Source organism: Lissotriton vulgaris, chromosome 3_1 (genome assembly GCF_964263255.1).
Source record: "Lissotriton vulgaris chromosome 3_1, aLisVul1.2, whole genome shotgun sequence".
NCBI lineage: Eukaryota > Metazoa > Chordata > Amphibia > Caudata > Salamandridae > Lissotriton > Lissotriton vulgaris.
In genome coordinates this window covers 901226416-901243671 of record NC_141689.1, presented here as the reverse complement: position 1 = coordinate 901243671, position 17256 = coordinate 901226416, and the positions used below count along the sequence as shown (strand labels likewise).

General features: G+C 43.3%; 1 protein-coding gene across 3 annotated transcripts in view; it reads left to right on the top strand.

Moving 5' to 3' along the window:
• DOCK8 (dedicator of cytokinesis 8) overlaps nucleotides 1-17256 on the top strand; it is a 719019-nt gene that overhangs the window by 513184 nt on the left and 188579 nt on the right. For all 3 annotated transcript variants that reach the window (XM_086961229.1, XM_086961230.1, XM_086961231.1), the window contains 2 exons: nucleotides 2504-2653; nucleotides 8463-8576. In XM_086961229.1, coding sequence (XP_086817355.1) covers nucleotides 2504-2653; nucleotides 8463-8576 — 264 coding nt within the window. The remainder of the gene's footprint in view (nucleotides 1-2503; nucleotides 2654-8462; nucleotides 8577-17256) is intronic.

Sequence of the window (17256 nt, the reverse complement as noted above, 5' to 3'; positions counted from 1 at the left end):
GCTCTCCCTTGCACTTCAGTACTACTCCTGTTCATTGTTAAAGTGAGTGTTAGTGGTGACCTTGGCTATAGAGTTGTCCAGTCTTTATCGAGAATCTCCATTAAAAAAGACATAGCCTTTTAAGTTGGGCGTGCATATTAATTTGCCAAAATCATAGGGATGGTGGTAGTAACACCATATGCTTTTTAGAAGAAGTGACATAAAATGCAGAGGAGTCATTGTGCAGTACTTTAAACAATCTTTATTGAAAACTCAATCAGCAAAAATGTAACAAACATTGATTTATAATGAGCACAGAAATGCCATCACTACATCTGGGAAACAACTAATAGAATTCTGAATTTAGAACGATCAGTAGAGAGTTTGGTTGAATCACAAGGATGGGAGGTACTGGAAAACTGAAATAATCTATTTTGTCCTAGAAAAAAATTCCATACCATGTGGAGGTACAGGCGCTACAATTTTCTATAGTGTGAGCCAACGTACTTTGAAAATGTTTTTGTTAGATCAAGGAAGGCCATAGATTTAACTAGTTGTTTCATTCTTTTATTATGCTACGCATTATAGATACTACAATCTTTCAGTTGAACAAATCAACATCTCAAAAAACGGGCATTACACCAAGGTTATGGATTTTTTAAATGTTAGCTTAGTTTATTGGTGACTGTTTCTAAAGTATCCGTGTTTTTTCCAAACAACTAGCAAGAGATACAAAAAACATTGCAATCCAATGGGCAGGTAACACTTATAATCAAATAGACTGAAATTTTATTACGTTGTAATTTGTTCCTATGTTGTGCATTCAATTATTGTACAGGTTTGACAGATATGAATATGTTGGGCCATAATGTTGTTTATTCACCTTAAATAAGCAATGGTTTTGTGTGTGGTGGGGGTTGATGAAGAAGCTTATTGGTTTATTTGTGTGTGGTGGGGGGTTTATTTGTTATTACCAAATTTGGTTAGCACTTTTATTTAGGATAAGTTTTGCGGAAGCATAACATATAATTCGTAGAGACCACCTTTTTTCAATGCTGGATTAATATTCTTAGGCTCTAGTTGCTTATGCTGATCTTCAGGTTCACAATTATACTAATCTTTCAATGTTTCAATGTAAATGCCCAGGAGCATTGAAAGATGGCCACTCCTCGTGGAGATGATGTAGGAGTTCTATTATGGGAATCAAATATTAGTCAATGTTTTGTCTTGACAATTAGATTAATTCCTTTCAGATACATTTCTCAGTCAGCCTAATGGGAGGAAATGTTTGCCAGAGAGAGTTTGCTCTTCTGATCAAGTCATAAAGTCTTAGAAGATGGAGTTTGTGGTTATTTTCACCAATGTTGCTAGGTGGATAAAAGCGACAGCTTCGTTCTTGGGAGTTGTGTGGGCCTGGTCATTATATTGCTGATTTCAGTTCACACCTTACCAAGAAGCTTGCAATGCCATCTCTTTCCAGTGAATATTTAAACATTAGGCCAGTTCTGCTGTGGAAGAGTCACATTGAGAAGTAAAAGGTGGACCGGTTTTTTATAATGGTCTGAACTGCTGATGACCGCTTGAAGAGCGCTGATTGCTTACCTCGCCTATTGCAAGTGATGAGCTCCTAATGGCCCTTGATAGAGTGGGATCATAACTCTTTCTTCAGAAGAGCAGAGTTCAAAAGTCTCACCATAACCCATTCCTGTAAAGCTGCATTTGGCTCCCACACTGATTTTGTTGTAACCGGAGTTAAAAACATTTGTTTATAAGCAACTTTGGATAAACTTTTCATCTGTGATTGATGGCATTTTCTTTCAATTATTGAATATTAATTGTTTTTGCTGAAACCTGAGCATGAAGAACCTGAGCACCCACTTAAAAACAATGTGTGAAGTTTACTTCTATGTATTTCGGCAATACAGCGTTATGATACACATACTTTTTCATGTTGTGTATTGCTCCACATTTTATTGAGTGAAGTACAGGCTCTGATAAATACGTAAAAAAAATATTAATAATAGGTGGGCAGCATGTTTAATTGCTTCACCATAAAATATTCTAACGCAGTGTCATGTTAAGTGGAGTACTTCCTGTTTGTAAGCCCAGCATCTAAGCTTGAATATCCTCAAATTACTATATAATTAGTGGATGTTTTCAGTATCTTTCAGCAATTAAAAATAATGGTTTGATATGCTTTTCTTCCTTTTTTCATTTAGTTTGAATTTTTCTCCTAATTGTTTTGTCTTATCAGTTATTGTGTTATTCAAGATGTTAACCCTCGATTTGAACAGTAGTGTTTTAAATTTAGCACTAATTGATGGTTTTTACACTCCTTCATTTTAATTTCCACATCTATATTTGGATATTGGTTTAGGTTATCCTTACAGTTTCCAGATGTGTCCAGCGTATCAAGATTGCATCCCTATATGCCCTTATAATCCAGCAAACAATACATTTCTAAGGATGGAACTGTCCAGAATGGGGTTTTGCAATATTAATTCTTATTTGTTTGTGTTACTAGGTCAAAAGCATGGCTCAATACATTCATATTGTGGAAAAGCAGGACAGTTCTCGGAGTACTCGATTTTCAGACCGCTTCAAGGATGACATCAATACCATTGTAAACGTTGTCACCTCCGAGATAGGGGCACTTTTGCTTAAGCCACAGAAGGTAATGCCATTGAGACATATCCTTCTCTTGTATATTCAGTGTTGATTCAGCATTCCCAAAATGTTATGCACAGTACACACAACATAGTGGAGCAATGGGCAATATGTGTCGATAGAATGCCCTCCTACTGTTTAGAAGGGTACCTACAAAAATGTACTTCACATTACATCAGAGGTTGGTTCTCCCTAAATATGATTCTGAGGCCAGAGCTATCTGTATTACAGCAAACCTCTGACCTTCAGCAGGTCTCCAACTATTGATAAATAGTAATTGTACAACTCCAGATATAGGTCTCCCCCACACCAATTTTTAATACTAACTAGAAACGTACTGCTTGCGTATTAAATGGTTGTATGTCAAAATATTGTTCCAAGACTATTGTGCTACACTAATATTATGTGCAAAATATTAAGGACTAAAGGCCATATGTACGAACACAGTTTTCCATAGATACAGAATGGGTAAAACCCTTTAATACATCTGGCCCTAAAATACAGAGAAGGCAAGAGCATATAGGTGAGTGTAGACATGTTATTCCACATCTATGTTGTCAAGGTATGTAGCTGTAGAGTTTTGTCAAGTAAACCTATACTTATTTAATATTCTAATATTTCCACAATATTATTTTGTCATGATTTTTGTTAAACAATATTTAGGTGGAATACATATAAAATTAACTTGATAATCTATTGTACTAAAATGGCCAGCTGGCAACATGAGCATTTCATAAAACCTGTGAATACACACATGATATGCAGAACTGTCAGATACGCCGGATTCAATTGGGCTATTGAATCAACTTTCATTAAAAAGAAAATAAATTGGGCAGTTTTTTTGTGAGAATCTATGATATTAGGCACACAAAATTCTATTCAAGAGAAAGCAAAATCACATGGTTCTGGTTAGAAATCCCTATGTAATACATCTGGGGAAAAACAAATTGAGGCCCAATAAAAGGTTTAAAAATACCCTCCATACTATTGTATGGTATATAGAATGTGTTCCATTTGAGAAATACAGATGCTTAAATAAAGGTGCAGGCTCCTTAAGACTCTTAGCACTTGATTACAAGTTGATTGTAATATTTCGACCCATGCAAGAGTTTACACATGGGTCAGAGTTACAAGTTTGAAGGTATTTAATGCAGAAGAGATTTATCAGATGAGTTAAATACCTCAACCTTCATTAAATCGAAATTTAACTCAGGAAAACAAACAGTATTTACCGTAGCATGCAGATTTGGGTGTGTTAAACACTAAAATTCTCATGTTATTCCCCATGAACTCATAAATGGTGTTATTTAACACACCCAATAAATAACGCATCCTGTGGTATTGTTATTTATCAGGACCGATAAATAACGCCTTCACTAGTAATCAGACCCTAAGTGGCGAATAACTCAAATTCCCTGAGAGAGTTGATCAAACTTGAACTGGAGTTTTCAAAATCTTCCAAATACGCTTTGAGTACAAATGTAGATTTTGCCCTACAGGTTTTCAACGTTCAGAAAGATTCAATTGTAAAGATTTTGAATAAAATAAGTTACAGTGTGAACATAGAATACTGTGCCAATGTAAAATGTACAGAAATAGTTTGTCACTCAGCCTTTCCTAATAATATACAGCTATCTATACTTGTCTGTCCTGCTAGACCATTCTATGAGGACGTTGTTCCTTGATTTATGGCATTGACTGCTTACCGTTCAGTACAAATATAGGCATTTGGTATGAAGATAACAGATTTGTCCATAATTTTCCTCACTGTACTCTTATTCAAGATTTTAATCATGTACTCTGCTTGTCCAATTGGCCATCTTCCTATCAGTTTGGCATCATTGTCTGGAGAAAATGTTCCAATATAATACTATAACAAATGCTCAGGAGGCTTTAAAGTTAGAGCGTGATTACGATGTCAGTCGGAAACTAAACCGCTCAACTCCTTGTCGGATTGGGTTCCGACCGACTCGAGTTCGGCGGTTCCGCACGACCGAATACTATGCTTCAGAACACTGTTCAGAAGGACTCCCATTAACTACAATGGGAGCCTGTGTTCTGACTGACAACACAGGCTCCTATAGGGAAAACGGGTATCTGCGGGAAACCTTACACCCTGTGGCGGGGACCCCATGGTACCTGCCACACTGTGCATGTTTTTACAGTGGGGTCCTTTGGGTACCCCCTCGACCCCAAACCGGTGGACCCAAGATAAAGGGGGGCCTGCTAGGAGACCCCAAATTCAGTTTCTGACAGGCTTTTTGTGTCAGACAGACCGAGTCCGAAAGGCTGTTGGAATTCGACATCTTAATCAGTCAGTCGAAACGCTGTCCATTGAGTTGTACGAATCGGATTCTACAAATGCCGGTTGGAACCGATTTGGAATTGCCAAACAGTTCCGCTTCCGACTGCGAGCATCGTAATTGGTCGGAATTGTTTCCAATCGAGTTGGCCGAATGGGTTCCGACACAATCTAGGGGAATCCGACTGTCGGTCGGAGCTTTCCGACCCACATCATAATCTGCTCAGTTTATCTGCTACCTATGATAAAATATTGTTATAGGATTTAAAAATGTTTTAACAATGTTTATGCCTTTGAATGCTTGGTTGATTGCCATTGTAATGTAGAGGGGAATCTAAATGAACTGAACTGAGCAGTTTAAGTTATTAAATTATTTGATTGGACTTCTTGGAAGGATTTTATCAATACATCTTGTCTGATTATTATTGCACGTAAGCCAACCCCAAAGATTCTTTGGTAGACCCCAAGATTTAGAGTAGCCTGACTGACCAAATAAATACAGGTCAATTGTTGTAACAACACAGCTTCAAGATTTTGTGGAACTGCTTATGGCACTGAATCTACCCTGACTACCATTACAGAAGAGTTGTCATCCCATTAGGTAAACACAATAAGTGCTCTGTGAAAGCCTCAACCTACTGCCCTCTTCCTCAACAAACACAAGAAAAGAGCAGTGAAATGTCTCAAGCTTTTTACCCTCCTATAACATGACAGACTATGTCTTACTGGTGGCAAGGTTGAACGAGTTTATTGGGGTGTCTAAATTTGATCATATCATTTCTTCTCAACTGTAACTAACAAATGCAGATTAGATAAGTGGAATTATCCTAAACATGCCTTCCGCATCTTCTCTGTCGTGCCTACTGTCCAATATGTACAAAGTACCTCTGGAGAGCTTTAGAAAATTAATTTCCAAATAAACAGAGAAAGCACAAAAATGCACTTCCAGATGGAAAACCGTCCAGAAAATCAGACCAATATTACTGTATGCATGAATCTGTTCATCTGAAGGGACCTTTGTTTACATGAATCATGCTACAACTGCTAGGAGGAGCAGAGCATAGTTCATTGCTTGCGGCTGACTTCCGAGCTTTGGAGTGCCTCCATCAGTCTTACTGAAATTAAGGTATCTGGGAGTCAAATAAACCTTGGAGCTCTCCTTTAATACCCAAGTTAATGCAGTGGCAAAGTGTGTCAACCTGCAGCGTGCCTTGCTCCTGAATAGCCCTACTTCATCAAACTGAGGAAAGCTCACAAGAGCCTAGAGGATAACATTCCTTAACTACTCCTTCGTTTGTTTACACTTGATGTCGAGCAGCCAACACATGCAGCCAGAATTTGTCGGAAGCTACAAAGATTTTGTCTGCCTTCCAAGCTCTCTCTGTGGGTGCAATGGTCAAGTTTAACACAAAATTTCAGCTCAGGCGAGTGACAAGTATGCATGTAGCAATTGGCACCCTGTACTATCCTTCATTTAATCCTCATATTCTGGCTATTCAAGTGATCAATTAACATTCAAGCTGCTGAACACAGAGGCGGATTCCAAGGAGTCTAGGGGCAGGTCAGGGGGTGTGAAATGTCCTAAATTCAAACCTGACGGCAGAAACAAACTTTTTGCACTCCAGGAAATTCTGAACAGGTAAACCCTTTAGTCTTGACTTCAACTGATTGAAGAATATTGCCAGAGAATCTCAATCCCTCCTTGCACCTAATCGGATTGCATATATTCTTTCATGCTAATATATAGTGTTAAATATTAGCACTTATGCTAATGTTATTGCATCTCACAACGCTAATAGATGGCCAAAAGATGACATGGAGTGATTTACTTAAATATTTTTATTTACTAAAATACTAAATACATATTTAAAGGATAAATTATGAACAGTTTGTATGAGAAGAATAAGTTAGCCTGCCATAGATTCTGTGAAACTTGTAAAAATGTGATTTGTGAAAGGCACACAGCACAAAGTTGGAGTGCTTGAAATGGTTCTTAATGGCAATGCAATATGTGGAGGTTTTAGTTCATCATTTTAGACAGGAAAGGGTGCATGGCAACTTTGTTAAAAGATTAGCCTAAAGCATGTAGAGTGGAACCAAAGCAGGTGCATACATTTAGATATAGAGAGGTGATTATTGAGAAAACATAATGCAAGGAAAAATTAATTGAGGTTTGTGGTCGCAGTTTAGTTGGTTGTAGCTTGACGGGACCAACTACAGCCATCCCCTAGAACACCTTGTTGGCTGATAGTAGTATGTAAATTTAATCCAGGAGTGACTACTGACCTGAAAAGAAGTAGTTTTATCTTAGTGTTCTTTCTTTCTATTCTCACTGTCGACTCTGGCAACTCCTCCCACCAAGGCTTACATAGCTCATCAGATACCCCCTTGGCTAGCTCTTCGTTTCACAGCTCGATGGAGACTCTTGCATTTAGCAACATTTCACCACAGCCAAGGCTGTTTCTTAAGTACCTTCCAGAGAAAAATTCCACTTTACCTAGGCCCTTCCATGTGACCTTTTGCTATGTACCATGCTGTAAACATGTCTCCAATCAATTGCTGCATTGGGATATTGCTGAAGGCAAAAATTAGCAATCTGATAAAGGCAAGGGGTTTAGTAAAAATAAAAATAACGATGTGTCTAATAATCAGGGGTGGCTCTTCCACTAAAATTGAAAAATAAAATAACGCAATGTTATCTTTTATTTTGTGTACTGGGCGGGGCTAGTCTGAACAAGGAGGAGGAGTGGTGGCACCCTTCTAAATGCGCATGAATGTTTGGCGGGCCCCCCTGGGCCCTGCCAAACATTCATGTGTGCTTTGCATTTTCTCCACTCAGGCTGCATTACAGCCTGGGTGGAGAACATGTCCGGGGTCCCATTCCCCATCTGAGCGCCGATCCACAGCGCGCAGACCAATCACAACACTGCATAGCAGCGTTGTGATTGACTTAGGGGAGCCTATCCTGCTTCCTATTTGAAAAAAAGTCAGGGAGAGGACGGAGTGGGTGGAAGAGAAGCGGCGGTTGGCCAGGCGGCCGGCCGGCCAGCACGTAAGTGATAATTTTTTATTTCTTTTTTTCTCCCCCCTTTCAGCCCACCCTGCCCCACTACTGCTTCACGGGAGCAGTCATGGCTCGCAATAATAAAAGGGGTCAGCTTTAGATTTGCAATTGTCCACTTGCGAAATAATGCTCATCTCCCTGGACAATACTTGCAGGTATGTTCCATCTGAATTCAATCTGAGGCAGAGATGCCCTTGCAGGAAACACACATATGGCTGAACCACTAGCATTACAGAGCTTCATGTGCTTCTGCAAAAATCTTATGGTGGCAGGTCTTGAGGAGAATGTGCATTTCAGCTAGGTATCTGGTCCTAAAATACCGGGGTGTGAGGAAGAGCTGTCCAGTTGATTAGCAGTCACTTAGGAAAAAGCTAAAAAATAGATATTTTTTGTAAACAAGTGTACGTTGTTGCATTATAGTTTTTTTTAATTTCTCTTTTTTTCTTATAGGAAACAGAGCAAGCAGAAAAGATAAATATTAGCCTGGCGTTTTTCTTGTATGATCTGCTATCACTGATGGACCGTGGCGTTGTTTTTAATCTCATCAAGAATTATTGCAATCAGGTACAGTACATAGTCATTAAAAGGCAAATCCTCCACGTGAACAGAGAAGTTAGAAAACAGAACTTGAAAAGTGTGTAAGAGATAGCAGTACATTTGTATAAAATAAACAGACTTACTCACAAGTTCTATGTTGTTTCTGGTTTCCAAGCTACCTCTCTCCTTTCCACACGAAAACTGACTTCAGACAAATGTTAAAAGTACTGACAAATGTTAAAAGTACTGTTCACCGTTTGTTTAGTGAAACTGCAACACTGAGGTTCTATTTGTGTTTGTTAGATACGTTCTAAAACATTTCACACAATGAAAGTCTGCCATACAGTGCAGCACACCTTCAATGTGGAAACAATGTTACGAGAAATATTTTTTTAATTTAGCGCCTGCTTCAAGGAGACATTGATATGTTTTGTCCTCAAATCACCAACAAAGCGATCACACTTCGGCGCAAACGACACAACTAACGCCTCCACAGGTTGCATTTTTTTAACTGATTCATTCTGTGCTTGGGTAAGAATCAGCACTTTATAAAGAGAACCTAGGTGCAATCATCAGGCTATTTCACACTGACCTTCTGTTTTGCCATAGTTCAGAAGGCTCCCATGTCGCCTCCCATTTCAAGTTCACCTTATACGGCCTTCTCACACATGCAGTCACTGCTAGCCTTTCTGTTTCCAACGGGGACTCTGCATTTGTCCATCTCTTGCAAATGTTATTTGTTGCCAACAAAATGAAACAAAGTAACAGTGTGCTCATCTCTCAATTTACTCATCCCAAACCTCATTTTACTACTATGTTCTCCCAAATAACACTTTCTAGACTCTTCCCTCTTCTATCTCTCCATTATCCTATCCAATCCAGCTAACAGACTTTTATGTTCAATGCTCGAATTAACTCATATTTCCTTATGCTAATCCACCACTAATCCTATTTGGGTTCCAGAGTTGCGTGCGACTAATCGAGAAGTGCTTCGACTCCTTGTCAGGGGTAATAAGAGTTATATAAATACAATTACAATATCAAGAAGGGGCTTACTTGAGTTCCACAGGTCAATTTGGAGTTTAACACCTTACCCACATCTTGTCAGCAGGGAACCAGACCTGGATACTCCACAAACATATGTTTTGTCATTAGCCTCCAGCACCAAAACAAAGAAGGCCTGTCCCACAAGACACTTGTATTATTCAGTTAGGCTGCAGGCACTATAAGGGTGTATACATAACCTTATCACTACCCCTTTCCTTGTAAATCAAGGCTCTTTAGTTACTGCGCAAGTGTCACTCTTTGTCGCAGTACAGACAAGATAAGATAAAAACTGTCAAGACACCAATGAATTAGAAGTTGCCAGATCTATCACTCCCAGCAAAGTATGCATTAACTCATGAAGGTTCCTTCAAGGCATAAACTCCTTTCGATCCTCTTGAACCAACTTGTGTAGAGACCTTGATTTTTGAGCACAGCCTGCTCTGATGATCAGGCTTTGAGTCAAAAACGATGGGTGCTTGTACTGATCCACCCACATTACACCCCGGTAACGCCCCCTTGACAGAAAGTTGCAAAATGCAGTGCAGAGCGCCATTGGCGTAGAGAAAATGGCACCTTTCCAGTTCAAAATACCTTTCGTGCTGGAATGTAAATACCCATCCATGACTTTGCAATCTTATGCGTTACTTTGTGTGAAATATTTTTTCAAACATTTCACACATTGTATGTGGAATATATTACAATTTGTCTAGGTACAGGATTTTATACTGGGAGGGTATGCTTCCAGTACAAATTTTATGCTAGACCTCACACAAACACACACCTTAGCACCAAGGTGCAGAGGTTGTGGGTTGTTGCTAGGCAGCCTGTTTATGCACCAGCACAGGAGACAGCAGCCATTTTAAACAGTGGTGGCTGGTAAGGAGCGGTGATAGGGATAAGGGATTACCGTCTGGTTGCCGTTCACCAGCTGCCGCCTCTCCTCCGCCCTCCCTGTTTTCCTGGCTCCCGGCAGCACCTAGGCTCCCAGACTCCCTAGCCAATCACGAAACTGCTGTCACTAGCATGACCAATCACGACACTGTTGCCACCAGCAGCACAGCAGTGTTGTGATTGGTCTGAGCGGCCTGGTTCAGTGCTCAGGCAGGGAGGGGGAGCCTGTGCATATTCTCCATCCAGGTTTTGCAATACAGCCGGGTGGAGAAAATACTAAGTGTGCATGGCCAAAGGTGCACCAACTACTCCTCCTCCATCTGATGCAAGCCCAGTCTGGCCTAACTTGTCTCCATAATAAAAATACAATTATAATAATGTTCTGTTATTATCATTTTATTTTTTACTTTAAACTGCTCAGAGAGCAGTGGGGCGATGCTCCTATGCCTTAGCTGGGGAGCCGCCCGCTGTTTTTAAATGAATATGGCTCTGCATTGCCAGTCAGTCAAACCAAGCTTTATTCGATTAATTAAAATCATAAAAGCAGTTACATAACATTATTAATAGATTTAAAAACAATTCATATATATATAAAAAATCAGTAAAAACCAGTACATCATAAAAATTCATGAAATAGGTAAATAACACCACATGCAAAAGGTAAAAACCAATTAAATCTGCATTGTATTCTTCCCCTTGCACAACACAGCACAATAAGTTTAGTTGCTGCACAGTGCTACGTTGAATATTAATACATTTGCCCCAATTGTCTAGTGAAATGGAAGGTTGTTCACGACCTAGAGAATGTAGGGGCATATTATCAAGGGCCTTAGCTCTGCTTTTTTAGCTTAAAAAGCCAAAAAAGCTGAGATAATCTTTTTGCCCTATTTACAAGGCGGTGTTAACATGCATTAGTGCATGTTAGCAGCCTTTTTCCCGATTGCTCGCTTTGCATCTTTAATGAGATGCAAAGTGGGCGTCACTGTGCGTACCTCACACAGAAAGACATGTCAAATATCGCTAAGTGCACATTGCGATATTTACAAGGCGGCCCACAGCATTTTATCAGAAGTTAGTTTTTGCCAAAAACTAACGTCTGATAAAATGCTGACTTACTCTAGCTATCCTATAGCAGGTGGATCATAAGGCTAAGTGCACCTTGGCCTATTAACAACGTTTACTCCATCTATGTAGTAACTTCGCTGGATTCCCAGCGATATCCCCTTGATAAAGCCGCTATAGCTGGAATTTTTATCACCTCAGTGATACGCGTTGTTAATAATGCGCTAACTAGACGATAAATTCCAGCGATAGATGGCGATAAAAATAAAAAAGCACTAAGGGCACTTTGGGATATTTATCGCCGTCTATTGATAATATGCCCCCTTGTGCCATGGCAATAGAGGTGACAATATCTGCGCCAGAGAAGTCAATTGGGCGCCTTAATCCTTGGTTTCGCAACAGTAGCAGGCTAAGCCACAGGATGAGTTCCCTGACGTGGGCTGAGTCCAAAGGGGGGGTTGAAATAACAAGCTCCTCATACTTAGACGAGGTCTACATTATTTCATAACACTGTAGGTTTTTCCTTATTGTGGTGTCTGACTTGAATCAATGCAAATTACTGCCTTTCTGAGTGGCTGGGATAAGAGGAATTATAATACTTTCATAATCATCTTGTCCAATCGCTTAGCAGAAGAGGGGGTCTTAGACATACGTTTGGTGTACTGACCAAAATCCAGAGCATTTGAGGGAGATGCTGCGGAAAATATGTTTCTGTGATTCCCATCTCTTCTAAAGGCTCAGGGATGAAGCTGTGTGAGTTGTGCTGCTAAAGGAGACTCTGCAGATTGTCTGCAGGTAACAAGAGTACACATGCTTTGATCTCTGTTGCGACAGGGTGTAAGACAAGCCAACTCCTGTGCCAACTGATTATTTTTTTTTTTTAAGATCGTTTTTATTGCAGTACCAAATCATACATACATATTACGGTTATGGGCATGCCATCATTACAGCAATTAAATGGAGAGATTGCTTGAGTGAATCTTTTACTCAGCCAATAAGCCCACATCCCGAAGGCCGGGCGGCGTCAGTCCTGCATTCAGTCTTCACAGGTGCCCCCGATTTCTTGTATTCTGCATGCCAGGATATCAGCGGTCTGCTTTTGCATTTTCGCCCCTAAATTCCAACCCGCCCAGAACCCCCGACTCCCCCCCTTCCTCCTCCCCCCCATGCCTGCGCCTATGCCCGGATTCCTAAATAGCGTATGTTCTGGTGTTTGCAAGGAGGAATGTATCATTTGCTAATTGTGTGTACCTGGTGTGCTAGTGGGGTATTCCCTTTCAGTGTCAGTATGTCCCCCCTCCTCCTCTCCTGTGCCATCGCGGAGCGCCTGTACTAGTGACTCCCATGCTGTCGCCCTTTCTAACGCCTTTTCATCTGCAGAGCGTCTGGCTAGTTGATACCGCAGGGTGCTTTCGCTCGCCGCCCATTTCAGACATTCATTATACCATCGCTGATATGTGGGCCCTCTCCTGGATTTCCAGTTCCTAGAGATTTCTCGCTTTGCTAGTATCAATCCCATGTCTATAAACTTACTTGTCGTCTTATTCTTGGGTGTGTGAGGAAACCAGTGTAGGAGTCCTACCGCTTTAGTGTATTGCAATTCCCTATCCGTAGCGTTATTCAATGCCTCCCCGATCTCCTGCCAGTAGTCCCTCAGTTGGGGGCAATCCCACAGCATGTGTCCCAAATCTGCCTCTACAGTATTACATCTAGGGCAAGCCTCTTGCTCAACTCCAAAGTATTTCCTTAGTTTCCCTGGGGTGAGGTGCGCCCTATGGAGTATGTAGAAGTGTATCAATTGAAATCTGGCGTTTCTCGTGCTCTTTCTCGCTCGCCGTAGTAATTGTGCCCAGGTGGTGTCAGGGATCTCCATTTGGAGATCCAGTTCCCATTTAGCTTTCAAGGCGGTGAGTGGCTGCAGGGTTTCCAGCAACAACCGGGAATATAGGCAGGTCACTGCCTTATAAGTACCGGCTGCCCTCATTGTGTACTGACAGGCCATAGAAGTGGCGGGTTCCTGCAACCCCTCCCCCCAGTGCTCATGCATGGCTCCGGTCACAGCAGCATGCATCAGGTAGTCCCCTCTAGGCAAGTTAAATCGCTCCTGCAGGGCCTGGAACGGGAGTAACACCCCGTCCTCATACAGGTCGCCCAGCATCTGTAAACCTGCATCTTCCCAACCCTGCAGTCTCGACCAGTCCCCGCCGTGTGGGAGTGCCATCACCATCCCCAGCGGGATCTCCGGTGCGTGCATCCATCGAATCCCCGCTCTCCGGCGCGCTCGGTTCCAGCAGAGTCTAAACGTCTGCTCCTCCATGGATAAATCTTTGACGAGAAGCCTTTGATGGAGGGTAATATACGCAAGCACATGACGTGGGGTGCCCTCGTCTCTGCCTGATTCCGGACCCCGGTAAACCTTCGCTATCTCTTGTGTGAAGGTCTGCAATTGAGCCGCCAGGTAGTAACATTCAAAGTCAGGCACCGCCATGCCCCTTCATCCTTGGGTCGTAGTAAGGTGTCAAGCGCTATCCTGCGTCTACCTGCACCCCATAAAAATGCTATCACCAGTGATCTTAACCGTCGGAGGATTGAGGTCGGTATCCACACGGGTAATGTGCGGAAGTAGTAAAGCAGCCTCGGAAGCGCTATCATCTTTAGTAGGGAAATACGGCCCGTCACCGAAAGCGGAAGAGTGTCCCAAAAGGCCATGCTCCCCTTCAATGCATTAATGCAGCGGACCGCATTGCCGTCCAGCATGTCTGCCGCCGAGTGGTAGATATATACACCTAAATACTGTAAACAGTTAGGCTCCCACTTGAGTGTCCGGAGGTTGGCAGGTTGCGCCTCCCCTTTTCGCAGCGGAAATAAACAGGATTTGGACCAGTTAACCTTCAGGCCCGATAATCTCCCAAAAATTCCGAGGAGCCATTTCGCTCCCTCCAATTCCCTTTCTGCATTCGCTAAAAACAACAGAAGGTCGTCCGCGTACAACGGGATGGCTTGTAGTCTACCTCTATAAACGAGGCCCTTGTAGTATTGCCCCGCCCGGGCCTTCGCCGCCAAGGGTTCCATCGCCAATGCAAACAACAGGGGAGATAGCGAACACCCCTGCCTGGTACCACGGCCCACCTGATACTGGCTCGAGATAAGAGGACCTTGGTCCAGCCGATGTAGTTATCACCCAGCCCGAAATGCTGCATCACCCTGTAGAGATGCCCCCACTCCAAGCTGTCAAACGCTTTCTCAATATCAATAGAGAACACCAGGGGCACAGACGCCTCCGAAAGCTGGTCCCCGAGTAGCCGTGTCAGCCGACGGATGTTGTTGGTAGTATTTCGCGTGGGGATGAATCCTGATTGGTCTTTGTGTATCAGCTCCGTCATGTGGCTCAGCAGCCTGTTGGCCAATATTTTGCTCAGGATTTTATAATCCGTCGTCAACATGGACAACGGGCGATAAGAAGATAGGTTACTGCTCTCCCTCCCAGGCTTCAACAGCGGGATCAATAGAGCTTCGCACATGGATTGAGGCAGTCTCCCTTTCGACTTTGCTTCATTATACACCGCTTGTAATTGCGGAGCTAGGAATTCCAGGTATCTACTGTAAAACTTTATCGGTAGCCCATCTAATCCCGGGGTTTTGTTCCGAGCCATCTGTTTCACCGCACTTCCTATTTCCCCTAGTGTGATGTTTCTGCCCAATTCATCTGCTTTTTCTTGTTCCAGCTGTGGCAATTGTAGCCCTTCAAGAAAGGCATCAAGTTCAGCTTCTTGGCCCTCCGATCCGCTCTCATACAATCCTTCGTAGTATGCCCTGAACCTATCTGGGATCTCTGGTTGGGTATGGTAGATATTACCCCCCTTCTCCTCAATAGACAAGATCGGGTGGCTACGCCTAGTCGGATTGGCAAGCCAGGCAAGCATTGTCCCCGCCTTGTCGCCCTCTGCATGTGCCTTAGTCAAGTAGACCTTGTGATCAAAACTCCGCAATCGTTCCAATTCCACCGCTACTGCCTCCTTGGCCTTGCTAACTGCCTCCTGAAGCTCGGGATGATTAGGGCGCTCTCGTTCTAATTTCCGCAACTCTTTTTCGGCTCGCTCGAGGTCGTCCAAGAGCGTCTTGCGGACGCCCGCAGATGCCTCCATACAATGACCCCGGACCACAACCTTGAAGGCATCCCACTCCGTCGCCCTGGAGGACGTGGTACCGCCATTTTCCTCAAAATAGCGAGTCAGCCGCTCGCCTAAGGCTTCCCTGAACAGTAAGTCGTCCAGGGTCTATGGTCGCAGCTGCCAGGTCGGGACTCGTGAAATTTCAGTCATCCAGTTCAGGGACAGAAATAGGGGGTTGTGGTCAGACAACGTGCGGGTCAAGTACTCCGCGTTCGCTACGGTGGGGAGTATGAGTGTAGAGCATAGAAACACATCTAACCGGACGTGTAGGTCGTGTATACCGGAATGAAATGAGTAATCCCTCATTGCAGGGTGTAGTGTCCTCCAAGCGTCTTCCAGACCCCAACTCTCCTGCCACTCTAATCAGCGTTTCGCTAGTCTATGTACAGGTGATGTATGTAGCGGTGGGTGAGACCTATCCAGTGTGATGTCTGTTATTGAATTAAAGTCCCCTCCCATGAGTATGGGTCCTGTCAAATAACTCGCCAGCTTGCCTGAGAGCTTCGTCAGAAAAGCAGGTAGATCTATGTTAGGAGCGTACACGCTACATAGTGAAATGTCTCGACCTCTAAGTTTCCCCTCCACAGCCACAAATCTACCCTCCGGATCTATCATTTGTTTAGTCATCTGGAAGGGGACCCCAGCCCGGATCCATATCAAAGCACCCCTTGCAAATGCAGAGTACGTCGTGTTGAACAGCTGCCCTCTCCACCTCCTCTGCAGCGCTATGCCCTCCTGCTTCGTAAGGTGCGTTTCCTGCAGCAGCGCTATATGAACCCCTCTACGGACTAAGTAAGCATGTATCTTGTGCCTCCGCGCCATGGTGTGTAGGCCCTGCACGTTCCAGGTCGCACATTTCAAAGCGCCAGCACTAGCCATTGCCCCCTGCATTCTCGAACATGGTAATAACAGTCTCCATCCAGGCGCTTATGTTGGCACAACTCTGGTCCCCCTCCCTCTTTCAACAACTATTCCCAAAACCCCACCACCCTCACCTCGAGCCCCCCAAACTACTCTCGGCGTCCACCCCCCCAGGACAGGTCCTATCTTAACCAAAGTAGTTCCCATCCAAACTTTATCAACTAGGTGAACCTCCCCAATCTCCCACACTAAATTCCGCAGTCTCCACTGCGGTGACCTTGAGGGCCAGTAAGGGCACAGCTCGAATCCGAGGGTGTTCGTTACACTAAACCGTTCCCGCCTCCCCGCGCCACAATCCCCCCAGGAAAACTCACAAGTCTCCATAGTTCTGCCAGTTAGCCTTCGGCATCTGCGGGCATGGCCCCCCTCGTCCAATGTGCAATGCCGCTTCTCAAAGTCACTTCCTTCAAGCTTCCACGATTTCTCCCGACGTCTGTGGTGTTACGATTGGCCCTCTACCCCCACCAAGGTCCGAGAGGTCCGTTTCTGACCCTGTTGCCTGTTCCTCAGAGTCCGAGCCCTTACCGGACTGACTGCGCATTGTTCCCGATAGGTCCACCACCGCCTGAAGTGCTGCCTTCCTCTCTCCCTCCTTTTGCGACGCCGTTGGTTTC